We start from the raw sequence: 12500 nt of genomic DNA on the forward strand, positions 1-12500 counted from the left end.
GTGGTATTCGGTGGAAGATACAGCACCTTTATGAACTTGAATTCTTCGAAGATATCATCTTCAAGTCCGGGGGGGGGGTGAGCGGGTGCATTGTCAAGGCATAGCAGGCACTTTAAAGGCAATTTCTGCTCATGAAGATACTTCTTCACAGAAGGACCGAAAACTTGGTTAACCCATTGGACAAAGAACTGCCTAGTGACCCAGGCCTTCGAGTTGGATCGCCAGAAAACATGAAGCTGGTCCTTATCCACATTCTGTGCCTTAAAGGCCCTAGGGTTCTCCGAATGGTAAACTAGTAAGGGCTTGACTTTAAAGTCTCCGCTAGCGTTGGCACATAGGGCAAGAGTCAACCGATCCTTCATTGGCTTATGCCCAGGCAATTTCTTCTCTTCGGCGGTGATGTAGGTTCGACTGGGCATCTTCTTCCAAAACAGCCCACAATTGAACACCTGCTGCTCTACGTAGCCTTCTTCCTGCACGGTCCTTTCAAAACTCTTCACAAAGTCAGCTGCAGTCTTTGTGTCTGCACTAGCAGCCTCTCCGTGGAGAACAACTGAATGAATCCCGGACCGTTTCTTAAATTTTTCAAACCAGCCACGAGAAGCCTTGAAATCGTCTGAGGAATGTTCGGTTGAACTCTCCCTAGCATCACCCCCAGAGCTCGCCTCCTTCAAGTCAGTGAAGATGGCGTGCACCTCCTCGCAGATGATAGTTTCGTTGATGGTGTCGCCAACAATCTCTCTGTCCTTGATCCAGATTAGCAAAGTCGTTCCATCTCTTCTATGACAGGGCTACGATGTTTTGAAATGATGGTGATCCCCTTAGAAGGTTTCACTGCTTTAATGGCTTCTTTCTGTTTCAAGATTGTCGAGATCGTCAACATATTTCGGCCATATTCTTTTGCAAGTTCACTCATGCTTTGCAATAATTTCTTGCTTTACTTCTAAAGAAAGCATTTCCTTCTTCCTTTTCTCACCACTCCCACTACCACTTGCGAAACTAAGCTTTTTAGGACCCATGATTTATGTAAAAAACCGTAAAAGGATGAACATAAAACATCACGATTAAAATACAGTTAATAGCAGAACGCACAGGGCACAACCACACGAAGCTGACGAGAACAGAGGAATGACCCAAGCCACGCTAATTGAGGGTCCCTCCGAGGTCGAAGTGCTGCCTTCTATCGGCGGAAATAAAAAATACATCCGGCGCTATGAGTACCATCTACGCGTACGGGTACTGTATTGTTTACTTCGGGTGTAGAGTAGGAACGTGTTCGAATTGTACTTCGCGTGTCGAAAAATTCGGATACAACCGGTACGACGAAAATTGCTTACTTCGTGTGTCGAAATAAAATTCGAGTGTAGTAAAAAAATTGCTCGAATTTTACTTCGGGTGTTGGAAAATTCGGATGTAGATACTTTCGTGTGTAGAGGTTCCACTGTTTATATATATATATATATATATATATATATATATATAGATAGATAGATAGATAGATAGATAGATAGATAGACATACTCTGTACTGTACGACTAAAGAAATCACAAGACTTGTATAGGTTAGATGCTGATTTGAGATTACTTTTTTTGTAAGAGGTATTTAATTTATATAAACTTTTTATTGATTTTTGTCGAGCAGCTTTGTACTTTAGTAGTATGTACAATATACAGATAATTGTGAATAATTGTAGTTGTGTTGTTAGCCTGCAATAACAAGCTGTATTGTAATTCATCCTCATCCATATTGATTAACAGCTACCGTGCATAGTATATATAGTGTTTGTCTTGAATTTATGGAATTTTTTGTGTGAATTATATCGTCATTAAATTTTAGTGGTGATTAGAATTACTGTATTGATATACTTGATGGTGTTGAGGCACGTGACTATAAAACTAGTGTTCCTAATGGGCATTGCATGTCCAATGGAAATGTTTCACTTGATGTATGGTTATTTGATTCAACTTTATATATGAGTTTTCTTCATTGGTAAGGCAGTTGACCTTATTTCTCCTTCAGGTACCTTAGGGAGCAGTCTTTCTCGTGCAGTTTTCAAGATGACACCTCGCCCTCTAGTTTTGTGTGGTCCTTCAGGTATGTTTTTCATGAAACTACTTGCGTTTCTTTGTAGTTTGGCCAATCTAAGTTATAAAGAATATGATAGAAATCTTATGGAATCTTTTTCGCTATCTACCTATCCTGGTAGATAGGTTATCTTGTATTATGCCAAAATGATAGAATGAAAAGTGAATTGAAATTATTTATTACATTGTTTCAATAAACTTCTTAGAATTCATGAGCTATTCATTTTCTAAATGTAGCCTACTGCTTTGGTTAAAATAATAATGAAGTTAATTTTTTTCCATTATTGTACGCATAATAAAGCCCTTTGTTCCTGTGCGGTAAAGAGGCGCTGGTAGATTAAGTGGGTATTTAAGCAGCTTCTGTTCCTAGCTGCTCCCATTGTGACTTCTCATTTAAACTTAACCTGCAGCCTAGGATGGCTGCAAATATTATTTTCTGGGGTAAGTTTTTTGTATTTTGTAATACCCCGTCAGGAATAAGAATATAGGACTTCCAAATTTGTAAACTAGATTTTTTGCAGACTGAAAAGTGTAGGCTACTATTAGTGTAATACAAGACAATTGATATTGGAATCACTTCAATCATGTGTATTAGAGCCTCTTTGTGGCCACCCGTTGACATACTACCGCTAGAGAGTTATTGGATCCTTTGACTGGCCAGTCATTACCACATTGGATCCCTCTCTCTGGTTATGGCTCATTTTGTTTTTGCCTACACATACAATGAATGTCTGGCCTTTTTTCTACACTTCTACTCTGTCCTCATACACCTGACAACACTGAGATTACCAAAAATTCTTATTCGCTCAAGGGATTAACTACTGCAATGTAATTGTTCAGTGGCTATTTTCATCTTAGTAGGGATAAAAGAGACTAGCAATGGTAAGTAGCTCTTCTAGGGGGACACGCCAAAATCAAACCTTGTTCTCTAGTCTTAGGTAGTGTCATTGCCTCAATATCATGGTCTTCCACTTTGTTGGGCTAGAGTCCTCTAGCTTTAGGATACACTCGGGCATACTGCTTTATCTTTTTTCTCCCGCTTTTTTAATTTTTTAGTTTATATATCAAAGATCCAATGTAATGCTGTTGCTGTACTTAAAATATTTTATTTCGATTGTTCATTACTTCTCGTGTAGTTTTTTATTTCCTTGTTTATCTTTGGGCTATTTTTCCAAGTTGTAGCCCTAGGGCTTTTAGCATCCTGCTTCTCCAACTAAGGTTGTAGCTTAGCTTGTAATAATAACAACAATGATCTTTTGCTGATTCTACCATGAGAGTTATGTATAAAGTACTCATTTAGTAGCCTTAAGTCAAAGATAAGTTCTGTTAAAGCACAAAGTAAGAATGCATATCTGCGTCTACTTGAAACATAGCAAAATGTACGGAAGCTAAATGAAAGAAAACAAAGAGGAGTTAATTTGCGATGTTTCCCTGGCTACTGTAACCCTTGCTGTTCCCCGTCTCTTTAGGTTACATTTTACCACGTTGGATGAATTGTGGTTTAGATACTCAGATGTAGAGGTGTTGGAATATTTTAAGATTTCAAGAGTTTAGGTTGTACAGGTTTTGTATTTATCTTCAGATCAAGGACCAAGTGTTTGTGTTGAAGAGTAAATATGGATTCTATAATGAATAATGTAATACTGTTATTTGTTAACTGGAGAGTAACAACTTTGTTTCTCTGATGGGTTTGCATAGAAATAAGTTGATTTTCTCGATGAAGGATTATTCTTTGAATATTTGTTATAAAGATATATCAATAATGAATAAGGTAAAAATACTTACAGCAACATCATGTAAATCAATTTAAATATCTCTATATTATGTACTCCTACTGGTAACATTTAAACGCCACATTGGTTAACTGAATTTAGTCCTCTATATCTGAAAAGGGCTCCGTTTTTGCAGGGTTCTACTGTATACAGTATGTGTATATGTGGACGTGTGGAATGCATCAAGTGTATTTCCTATTTTTCTTATGGGAGAAATGTTTTAGTTTATTAGCATTTTAATTTGTAAGCTCAGAAGTAGTTAAACTCATAAACTGTGGTACCACTGTATACATATTATATACATGTATGGTATATATATTTATATCATCATCATCAACGTCATCTCCTCGTACGCCTATTGACACAAAAGGCTTCTGTTAGATTTTGTCATTCATCTCTATCTTGAGCTTTTAAATCAATGCTTCTCCATTCATTATCTCCTACTTCCTGGTTCATAGTCCTCAGCCATGTAGGCCTGGAGTTTCCAACTCTTCTAGTGCCTTGTGGAGCCCAATTAAATGTTTTGGGAGTACAAAGAGCATGACCAAACCATCTCCGTCTTCCCCTCACCGTGACCTCATCCACATATGGCACTCGAGTAATCTCTTATAGTTTTATTTCTAATCCTGCCCTGTCATTTCACTCCCAATATTCTTCTGAGGGCTTTGTTCTCAAATCTACAAAATCTGTTGGATATTTTTTCATTGTCATACCACGACTCGTGTCCATAAAGTAACATCAACCTCACTAAACTAATATATAGTCTGTTGTTATATGTAATTTCATGTGATTTTATTTCCAAAATTTACTTAACTTGTCAGTGTCTGATATGCTTTATCCAATCTTTTATTAAATTCCAATTATAAAGACCTTGCATTAGAGATCAGAGTTCTTAAATATTTGTATGACTACCTCATTAATCCTTTCTCCTTCCAAAGATATTACATCTTCCACTGCATATCCCATTTTAATAATTTCTGTCTTTCTTCTATTTATCTTTAGCCCAACCCCCTCTGATTTTTCATGCATTCTGGTAAACAAGCATCGCAAATCCTGTGGTGTTCTGCTAATAAGGACAGCGTCATTAGCATACTCTAGGTTAGCTAATTTCCTATTACCAATCCAGTCCAGTCCTTCTCCACTATCCCCAACCGTTTTATGTATTACAAAATGCATGAGGAGGATAAACAACATAGGTGACAACACATTCATGTGGAGTACTCCACTGTTCACTGGAAATTCTTATAATAGGACTCCATTATAACACTGTGATACTATAATTTTATCAATTTTCGGCACAAAAATGGGCTATAACAAAAAGTAATTGAAATATGAAAAATATAAAACTTATCTACCTTTAGGAACCTGCAATATAAAGAGGATTCCGCAATATAGTTTTCATTTATTTATAAATCCGCAATGAACTCGTGAGTGATTAATGTATACATGTGTGTGTGTATGTATATATCCCTAGGGCCAGGGGAATGGCGGTGTATATTAGGACTGAGTACCCTGCTTCTCATAAGTCCTGCTATCAATGTGGATGTCATGAGATTCAGGTAATAAAAGTTTGTGGCAGGCATAACAACTTTTATTTGTGTTCGATCTACCGGAATCCAGACATAGATGATTCTATCTTCGATTGTCTTCTTACCATTATGGCCAAGATACAAGAAGATGATAGAAAGGCTTCTTTTGTCTTTGTTGGTGATTTTAATGCTCACCATAGGGAGTGGTTAAGTTATATCTCTCCTACCGATCGCCATGGCTTAAGAGCTTTAGACTTTGCCTCTGAATCAGGCTGTGAGCAAATCATAAATGAAGCTACTCACAGGTCTGGTAATTGCTTGGACCTCGTATACACTGACTCCCCTGGCGTTATAACTAGTAAGGTTGGTTCTCCAGTCGGGACATCTGATCATGCCTTGATTTCATTAGTAGTGAAGACTGAGCAGCCTGTCCCTGATATATCATATTCTTGTAAAATTTATATGAAATCCCAAGCAGACTGGAATGGGATTTTAAATGATCTTTTGTACTTGAATTGGTCACAATTATATAATAGTGTAGATCCTGTTGTCCCTTTGAATGAGAATCTGGTCAACATAATTGATAGGCGTATCCCTTCTCGTGTGCTAAGGTACCGAGTGAAGGACAAACCGTGGTTCAATGATGATTGTAGACGTGCTTATTTGGAGAAACAGGAGGCCTATCATCTTTGGAAGGGTAACAGATCAGATTTGACCTGGAACAACTATACTCAGCTTCGAGCTTTTGCTCAGAGTTTATGCCTCAACTGAAAAGGAGTACAATTTAACCATAAAAGAAACACTTTCTGGTACAACTCAGGAACATAAATGGTGGTCTACCCTTAAATCTGCACTCTTTGGTGTAGATGCAACAGTTCCTCCTTTACTTAAACCAGATGGCTCAGTCACTCACTGTCCAAAGGAAAAGGCAACCCTTTTGGCTGATGTTTTTGACAGTAAACAGAGTAATGAAAAACTTGAACTTCCTCATTCCTTTTTTCCTGAGGCTAAACTAACTAGTTTAGCTTTTCGATCTCGTGAGATTAAAGCTCTGTTGATGGACCTTGATGCTTATGGAGGTGTAGACCCAAATGGTATTTTTCCTTTGTTTTTTTATAAAGACAGCAGATTTCTTAGCTCCAAAGTTATCTGTTATTTTGCGCAAGTTAGCAAGAAGAGGAGCTTTTAGCACTAGTTGGAGAATTGGTAATGTTACTCCTCTATGTAAATGTGTTTGTGGTAGCTCAAGTCCCACTGATTACCGCCCAATTTCCATAACTCCCATATTATCTAAAGTTTTGAACGTCTTCTGGCAAAACGTCTTAATAGGTTTGCTGAAGGTAATCATTTACTCCCTAGTTTGCAATTTGGTTTTCGTAAAGGCCTTGGAGCATGTGATGCCCTTCTTACAATCTCCAATGCTGTACAGAAATCCCTTGATTGTGGTCGGGAAGTTCGTATGATTGGCCTTGATTTTAGTGCTGCCTTTGACCGTGTTAATCATGAGGCCCTTGTTTTCAAACTGAAACAGTTGGGAGTGGGTGGGTCGTTTCTTAGCATTATTATTGATTTTTTAAGTAATAGATCTCAAAGAGTTGTTGTTGATGGGCACCATAGTGATTATAGGAATGTGATATCCGGTGTTCCACAGGGTAGTGTTCTTGGCCCATTACTTTTCATACTATATACACATGACATGTGGTTTGGCCTAGAAAACAACCTTGTTGCATATGCAGATGATGCTACTCTCTTTGCATCAATTCCATCCCCTGAATGTAGATCTAGGGTTGGTGAATCCCTTAATAGAGATTTAGCTAGAATTAGTGCATGGTGCAAATTATGGGGTATGAAGTTGAATCCTAACAAAACTCAAAGTATGATTGTAAGTAGGTCAAGGACGGTGGCTCCTCAACATCCGGATCTCAGTATTGATAATGTTTCTTTAAATATGTATGACTCTTTCAAAATTTTAGGTGTGATTCTCGACAGTAAATTTACTTTTGAGAAACATATAAGGTCTGTGTCTTCTTCAATTGCACAAAAAATAGGCTTATTGAGAAAGTCTTTCAAGATTTTCGGTGATCAATCTATTCTGAAGAAGTGTTTTAATTCTTTCATTCTACCTTGTTTTGAGTATTGTTCTCCTGTCTGGTCTTCAGCTGCTGATTCTCATCTTAATTTGTTGGACAGAAACTTACGGTCTATTAAATTTCTTATTCCTGATCTAGATATTAATCTCTGGCACCGTCGTTCAATTAGCTCATTATGCATGTTGCATAAGATTTTTCATAACTCTGACCATCCTTTACATTCAGATCTCCCTGGACAATTCTATCCTGTTCGTAATACTAGGCAGGCAGTTAATTCTAATAGCCAGGCCTTCTCCATCACGAGGCTCAATACTACGCAGTACTCTAGAAGTTTTATTCCAGCTGTTACCAAGTTGTGGAATGATCTTCCTAATCGGGTGGTTGAATCAGTAGAACTTCAAAAGTTCAAAGTTGGAGCAAATGCTTTTTTTTTGACCAGGCGGACATGAGTCTTTTAAAGTTTATTTATGACATATTTGTTTTTGATGTTGTTAATAGTTTATATATGACATGTCTGTTTTGACGTTGTTACTGTTTTTAGAATGATTTATTGTTAAATTGTTCTCTTCATTTATTTATTTCCTTATTTCCTTTCCTCACTGGGTTATTTTTCCCTGTTGGAGCCCCTGGGCTTATAGCATCTTGCTTTTCCAACTAGGGTTGTAGCTGGGATAGTAATAATAGTATATATATATATATATATATATATATATATATATATATATATATATATATATATATATATATATATAAATATATATATGCATATATATATATATATAAATATATATATGCATATATATATATATATATATATATATATATATATATATATATATATATATATATATATACACATATATATATATATATACACATATATATATGTAAATATATATATATATATATATATATATATATATATATATATATATGTAAATATATATATATATATATATATATATATATATATATATATATATATATATATATATATATATATATTTCTGGGCTTGAACCTGTGCCGGCCAGTGAATAAGCTCCTATTAGCACTTATTCTTAGGTAATTTACTGCTAAATATACCAGAGAAAAAATGTAAAGGAGTGCTAGGTTAACTAGGTCGCTCACCTATTGGTGTCGGTATAAAATTTGGCGTATAATCCAGAGGTCCCGCACTATTTAGATTCATCCACGACAAAGACCCCAATAGAGGAGAGCCGTTCAACCTCACTCGGCACCAGCAACTCTGCATCCGCTCAGAACCCAACTCCTTTTTTAGCACGCCTGTATGGTAACCCGCTTTTTTGTGCTCTCGTGTTTTGCCTTATTTTTCTCTTTTCCCTGAGGATCTTGTGGAGGAAGTCTTGGCAGAGGCTACTAGGGTTAATCAGAGCCTTAAAACCCGTTGGGGTTTGACTCCTAAGCAGAAATATGATCCCGCAAATTACCAAGCCCGGGGTAGGAAGAAGCTCCGCCCGTATACCTCCACCCAGTTCCGGCAACAGCAGAGTAGTTCGTCTGTTTTCCGTCAGCCTCTTCCTCCATCTCCTGCTGCTCCTGCACAGCCTTCCACCTCTCGGGCTCCTTCATCGGACGATTATGTCACCGTTCTGCTCCCTAAGAGCCAGCTTCCCGGTGCCTCCACCACCTCTCCAGCCTTTAACCAGTCTTATGAGGCTCAAGGCTCTTCCCAGAGTTATAACAGAGGTAGAGGCTACCATCGTGGTTCAAACCAGAACAGAGGTAGAGGTAGATTCTTTCGCAAGGGAAAGAACTTCCGAGGCGGACGTGGAGGCAACTCCTCAAACCAATACTGAGGTGCAGCGGGTAGGGGGTAGGCTTTATGCCTTCCGCAACAAATGGAGGTTCAGTCCCTGGGCTTTCAGTATCATCTCCAAGTGACTGGGGTGGAGTTGGATTCAAGGACCTCCACCTCCGAATAGATTTCATCAACATTCCACTCCGGACCTAGTCGAATTTGTCCAGGACCTGTTACAAAAGAACGCCATACAAGAAACGAAACACCTGAAGTTTCAGGGTCGGCTGTTCAGTGTCCCGAAGAAGGATTCGGACAAGAGAAGAGTGATTCTAGACCTATCCCTTCTCAACTTGTCCATTCAATGCGACAAGTTTCGAATGCTTACCGTCTCGCAGGTGCGGACCTTACTTCCCCGTGGGGCCGTCACCACCTCTATCGATCTTACAGACGCCTATTATCACGTCCCGATAGCGAGACACTTCCGTCCGTATCTAGGCTTCCGCCTAGGGGACAAAAATTACTCCTTCAAGGTGATGCCCTTTGGGCTCAACATCGCCCCAAGGATCTTCACAAAGTTAGCAGAAGTTGCTGTTCAGGAACTCAGAAATCAAGGGATTCAAGTAGTAGCCTATCTGGGCGACTGGCTCATTTGGTCAGACACCTCCCAAAATTGCCTAAAAGCCACTCACAGAGTCATCCAATACCTTCAATCTCTAGGCTTCCAGATCAACTTCAAGAAGTCCCGTCTTCTTCCGAAATCAAAGTTCCAATGGCTCGGCCTGCAATGGGATCTTATATCTCATACTCTGTGTCTTCCCAAACCCAAGAGGTTAGAGATTGCAATGAACACCAAACGCTTTCTCAAAGACAAAGTAAGTTCCAGACGACTCCAAGAGAGGATCCTAGGGTCCCTTCAATTTGCTTCAGTGACGGATCTACTTCTGAAGGCAAAATTGAAAGATATCAATCGTGTCTGGCGTTCGAGGGCGAACCGGAAGCTCCGGGACAGGAAAGTCCGCCTTCCTCCCATTCTCCGGGAAAGACTTCTACCTTGGACAAGGGCCAACAATCTGTCAAAGTCAGTTCCCCTTCGATTTCCGCCTCCGAAGTTAATCATTCACACGGACGCATCCCTATCAGGTTGGGGAGGCTATTCTCAGCTCAGGAAAGTTCAAGGTCTTTGGTCTCCCTTATTCCGCCAATTTCACATCAATGTGCTGGAGGCCATGGCAGTTCTTCTAACCCTGAAACGTCTCGCTCCACCCAAGAGACAACACCTTCGTCTGGTTCTCGACAGCGAAGTGGTGGTCCGCTGCCTCAACAGAGGCGGATCAAAATCAGGGCCTCTGAACCATGTTCTAGTAGCCATATTCTCCCTAGCAGCCTCGAACCGTTGGCATCTTTCAGCTGTCCACCTGGCGGGAGTCCGGAACGTAGTGGCAGACGCCTTGTCCCGGACCTCCCCTCTAGAATCGGAATGGTCACTCGATCTAAAGTCATTCCGGTGGATTCTCTCTCGGGTTCCGGGTCTCCAAGTGGACCTCTTCACCACGGAGTCCAACCACAAGTTGAGAGTATATGTGGCTCCCAATCTAGACCCTCAGGCCTACGCCACAGACGCTATGTCACAGAATTGGGACATCTGGGAAAGGATTTATCTCTTTCCCCCGGTGAATCTTTTACTGAAAGTCCTAGACAAGCTGAGATCCTTCAAGGGACGAGTAGCCTTGGTCGCACCCAACTGGCCCAAGAGCAATTGGTATCCTCTCCTGCGAGAGTTGAGACTACATCCTCACCCGATACCCAATCCGGTTCTGTCTCAGATAGTACAAACACGCGTTGTGTACGCTTTCTCAAACATTCAGAGCGCCCTAACTTTATGGACTTCATGAAGTTTGCGGCCATGCATGGTGCCAATATCGATCCTCAAAACACCCTGTTCCTAGAATCAGATAAACGGGATTCCACCATCCGCCAATATGATTCTGCGGTTAAAAAGTTGGCTAAATTTTTGATAGACTCGGACGTACACTGTATGAACTTGAACCTTACAGTCACTTTCTTTAGAACTTTATTAGAATCAGGTCTGGCAGCCAATACTATCACCACTATTAAATCTGCCTTGAAAAAGATATTCCTAGTGGGTTTTAACATAGACTTAACCGACTCTTTGTTAGCTTCAATTCCGAAAGCCTGTGCCAGACTGAAACCGGTTACTCGTCCTACCCCGGTTACCTGGTTCCTTAATGATGTACTCAAATTGGCTTCTGATACCATTAACAGTTCTTGTGATTACATTCCCCTTCTCAGGAAAACACTTTTCCTGGTGAGTTTGGCTTCCGGGGCAAGAATTTCTGAACTGGCAGCTTTGTCAAGAGACCCGGGTCATATTGAGTTCCTTCCTTCGGGAGAGGTCCTTCTTTCACCTAACAAATTCTTTTTAGCTAAGAACGAAGACCCTCAGAACAGATGGTCCTCCTGGAAAATTGTTCACCTCACGCAAGATCCGTCTCTGTGCCCTGTTACTACTCTTAGGTCTTATTTATCCCGGACCTCCTCTAACTCCTCGGGGCCTCTATTCGTTAGAGAACAAGGCGGTACCATTACCATTAAAGGGATCAGGCAACAAATTTTGTATTTTATTAAACAAGCTAGCCCTGACTCTTTTCCTCTTGCACATGATATCAGAGCGGTTGCTACTTAGGTGAACTTTTTTCACCACATGAATTTTACGGATCTTTCCAGGTATACAGGGTGGAAGTCACCCTCAGTGTTCAAGAAACACTACCTTAAACATTTGGAAGCCCTTAAATTTCCTACAGTAGCTGCAGGGAGCATAGTTACCCCCAGGTAACTCATATGTTAATTCCTTGTTATTTTATCTCTCCCCCTTACCTGCCTCATTTATACCCTATTTGTATTCGTTGGTTTCGCACCTGATTACTATTATATTTGTAAATTTTTGACTCCTGAGTATCTGTATATATCATCACTCACGGCATTATTATACCTTTCCTCATTTGGTCAATTGTTCTACCAAGTGGATTTATGTTCTTTTTAAGATACCCTTATAGCTGTTTTTGGCACTCATCTCTGATTAAAGCAACTTGTATTTCCCTTATGTTTATGTTTTTCCTTTATTTTGCAAGTTTGGTGACATTTCTCTTGTATATATTCACTGGCCGGCACAGGTTCAAGCCCAGAAAAGGGATTTTGACGTAGGAAAAATCTATTTCTGGGCGAGGGACCTGTGCCGCCCAGTGAA

At 39.7% G+C, this 12500-nt stretch overlaps 1 protein-coding gene across 6 annotated transcripts in view; it reads left to right on the forward strand.

Moving 5' to 3' along the window:
• LOC137627804 (guanylate kinase) overlaps positions 1 to 12500 on the forward strand; it is a 121549-nt gene that overhangs the window by 62557 nt on the left and 46492 nt on the right. For 5 of the 6 annotated variants that reach the window (XM_068359175.1, XM_068359192.1, XM_068359184.1 and 2 more), the window contains one exon: positions 2020 to 2094. The exons of the other annotated variant lie outside the window; for it this stretch is intronic. In XM_068359175.1, coding sequence (XP_068215276.1) covers positions 2020 to 2094 — 75 coding nt within the window. The remainder of the gene's footprint in view (positions 1 to 2019; positions 2095 to 12500) is intronic. 6 annotated transcript variants of the gene reach the window in all.

Source organism: Palaemon carinicauda, chromosome 2, assembly GCF_036898095.1.
Source record: "Palaemon carinicauda isolate YSFRI2023 chromosome 2, ASM3689809v2, whole genome shotgun sequence".
Classification (NCBI taxonomy): domain Eukaryota; kingdom Metazoa; phylum Arthropoda; class Malacostraca; order Decapoda; family Palaemonidae; genus Palaemon; species Palaemon carinicauda.